This window comes from Ceratosolen solmsi, unplaced genomic scaffold (genome assembly GCF_000503995.2).
Source record: "Ceratosolen solmsi marchali unplaced genomic scaffold, CerSol_1.0 scaffold47, whole genome shotgun sequence".
Taxonomy (NCBI): Eukaryota; Metazoa; Arthropoda; class Insecta; order Hymenoptera; family Agaonidae; genus Ceratosolen; species Ceratosolen solmsi.
In genome coordinates this window covers 9028202-9031187 of record NW_011948419.1, presented here as the reverse complement: position 1 = coordinate 9031187, position 2986 = coordinate 9028202, and the positions used below count along the sequence as shown (strand labels likewise).

General features: G+C 32.5%; 1 protein-coding gene across 2 annotated transcripts in view; it reads right to left on the bottom strand.

Annotated features, from left to right (window-relative positions):
• Positions 1-2613, bottom strand: part of Pdk1 (Phosphoinositide-dependent kinase 1) — a 9368-nt gene extending 6755 nt beyond the window's left edge. The window contains exons 1-2 of one of the 2 annotated variants that reach the window (XM_011497653.1): positions 1533-1964; positions 1391-1463 (exon numbers count right to left, since the gene is read on the bottom strand). In XM_011497653.1, coding sequence (XP_011495955.1) covers positions 1391-1453 — 63 coding nt within the window. In that variant the 5' untranslated portion in view covers positions 1454-1463; positions 1533-1964. Of the gene's footprint in view, positions 1-1390; positions 1464-1532; positions 1965-2493 lie in introns of those variants that run through there. The other variant, XM_011497654.1, reaches the window with a different exon arrangement.
• Positions 2614-2986: the final 373 nt, after the last annotated feature.

The window sequence follows — 2986 nt, the reverse complement described above, 5'->3', positions numbered from 1 at the left end:
CTAATGAAGGCTTACGATCTGTATGTGTGTGTGTGCGTTTTGCGTGGCGCGCGCACGTGTGTAAAGAGAAACACAAATCTAAAATTAGAAACATCCGTTGGCTGCTGAGCCCTAATTACGTGGTGACTGCGTAGTGTAATGGGTGACTTGCATCCGGAAGGATCTATAACTACAATTTTTTCATAGTGGAAATAGCCATTTCCTTTTTCCAATGCTTCTCTTATCACATTACATCATTTTTTACATTTTTAAATGTTTATTCAAGTCGTAAATATCCACCAGAATGTTTATCTCTACTGACATTACCGTCGGCACTTCGATTATTAACTCTAATCCAAATGTACAAATGTTGCATATAAATATTCTTTCTATCAATATGTGCACGCAACTTTTTTTTCCATTATAATAATAGAAATTTGATTTGTTCTTTATAAGGAACATGTAGAAAATCAAATAAACACCTTACTCATACATTTGTTAGTATAAATTCATTGACATTTAAATATTAAAGTACTGTAGCCAAATAGAAATCCAAATAGAAAATATACATGAAAATATAATCTGGAAAAATGTGCACAAATTTATAAATAAAGATTTTATCAATATTCCTCGTTTGTATCCTTTTGTCTTTCTTTAAATGTGAATGTGACTTGAGAAAATGGAATCGATATGATTTTGAAAATAAAATATGATTAAAAAATTAACTGTAATATCTGTGTATTTGTGAAAATACAATAACAATATTTTTCTTTTTAAGATAGCAATAATTATAATATACCTGTGAGAATATAAGGTAAAAAGACTTTATACAAAACTTGAAAATGGTACTACATCTTTTACACTTGAATTATCCAAGAATAAAGTATTAGTACGTGACGTGACGTAACAAATGTTGTAATCAATTAATCAAAAATATAGCCCATTAGATATCAGCTTAGATATTTCTTCATCTTGTTAAATTTGCATGCAAGAGAAAATAGGTAATCGCAAAAATACATTATTATCTTCAATTTTTTGTTATTTACAAAATATTTTTAATGCTTAAGATATTCATACGATTTCTACAAAAATCAGAAGTATTGTATTAGATGTACATTGTCACTTTTTGAATTAAATTGAATTTGATTAATATATTCAACTCAATTATAACATTTTTTATGTTTCAACAAGGTCATTGTTTTATTTCAATAAATACTTAACTTGGACTACCTGTTATTGTATGAATGTAAAGAAGACCAAGAAAGATACTATAATGTACTTATAAAAACAGAATGATAAAATAATATACTTATAATTCAAAGTAATTTGAATATCAATAGGTCTTGCTAAGAATAAAATATTTTATCTAATCGTTAACAGAATGCGACTGAGACTCAAGTCTATATCATACCTGCTCTTGATGCATTTCCCAAACTAACTGGTTAAGACAAACTTGATACTTCAAACAATTCATGAGCTACCTGCTGATAAGACAATAAAACCAATTAATATAAAAGTTTTCCTTGTAGCATTGAAATAAAACTGAAATGTACCCTGTACTAAATGTCTCAGCAACAACTATTCAGCAAGATCACCAGATTTTAGAGCTCGATGATATTGCCCTCACAGTATAAGTACTATATGTCGTACCATATTATTTCTGCAATTCTTTTTCCTTATTGTGGTCTGTGAATGCAATACCCAATGTAAAGTTGAGTTTTTTTTTAAGTATCATAGATATATAATATTAAAGTGCGCTTAATCGTTTAATACCGTGTGACATCTTAAAGTTCCGAACCTATCAGCTCCACCATCCATGTTTTATTTTGGAGACTTATCTCCAGCAGGTAGCCCAAATTTTGAAGCCTTGCAAAAGAAACGAGTTGGAGCCGTGCTTCTACCCGGATAGGTTAGCGACAAATCAATATTCGACGTACAATTTTCAAATTTTTAATCATAGAAATATACTCCCATATTTTTCTTGGTAAGATCCGTCCGTTTTTCTTTTTCTTTATTTTGAATGGACTGATGGTATATTTAACATTGTTTCTAATTCCCCTACTCCTTCACCTGTAGTGCCACCTTTGAACTGCAACGGAATGAATTCGCCGTAGAACTCGAACAATATTATATCTTTGAAATGCAATTACGTAATAGCATTTGATGTTTTTAAACAGTATGAATGAACATTGATAGAATTTATAATGCCGGCCTGGAATTTTAAATAGTATAACGATGTTATATAAATGGACGGATCTATACAAACATGAGCCTCTGTAATGAACAAGATTACGCACGAATTAAGCCACATACCGACGAAGAAAAACAATTCGAGCGAGCTGATTTAAGCACGATCAATAAGGCGCACAGTTAAAATGAAAAGTACGTACAAGAAAAATGGAACGAAAACGACAAGATTGTTATCCAAAAAGCAGCTTTACAGAGGCTCTTGCCCACGTAAAGAGGAAAGATGCAGTCTTAGAGCAGCAGTAGCTGCTGCTATTACTTTCTTACCTTGAATAATTTCTTAAGCCTCCGATAGCCGCGATGTAATCGCGACACGTATTGCTTGTTGGAATCCAGCTTGACTAATACTAGCCAAAATGTATTAAAATTAAACGAAGCAAAGTGAGCGTACCACTGTTATTGCCTCGTGGCGCTTACTTATCGCTGCGACCTCCAACAACCAACCTTGGATTACAGGAAGCTACTCGGCCTCTTGGTGCACACAATTATCGTTAATATTCATTTCACTTTTTTATGTGTTCAGAGTTCACAGGATACAGCAATGCTGCTTTTTACCGTCGGAACATAATAGCAAAACTCTAAAAGAAAATGTGCTATAATCAGATGAAAACAGCGTTCACGACACGTACCGCGTTGCATTCAATTGAGCCTTGAATGGGCGTTCACACATGCAAGTGAAAAAATACGCACTTTGTAGCTTGTCTTTGGTAATGCCTATAGGCATACGCCAAATCCATATACGTACTCGTTTAATTTTAGC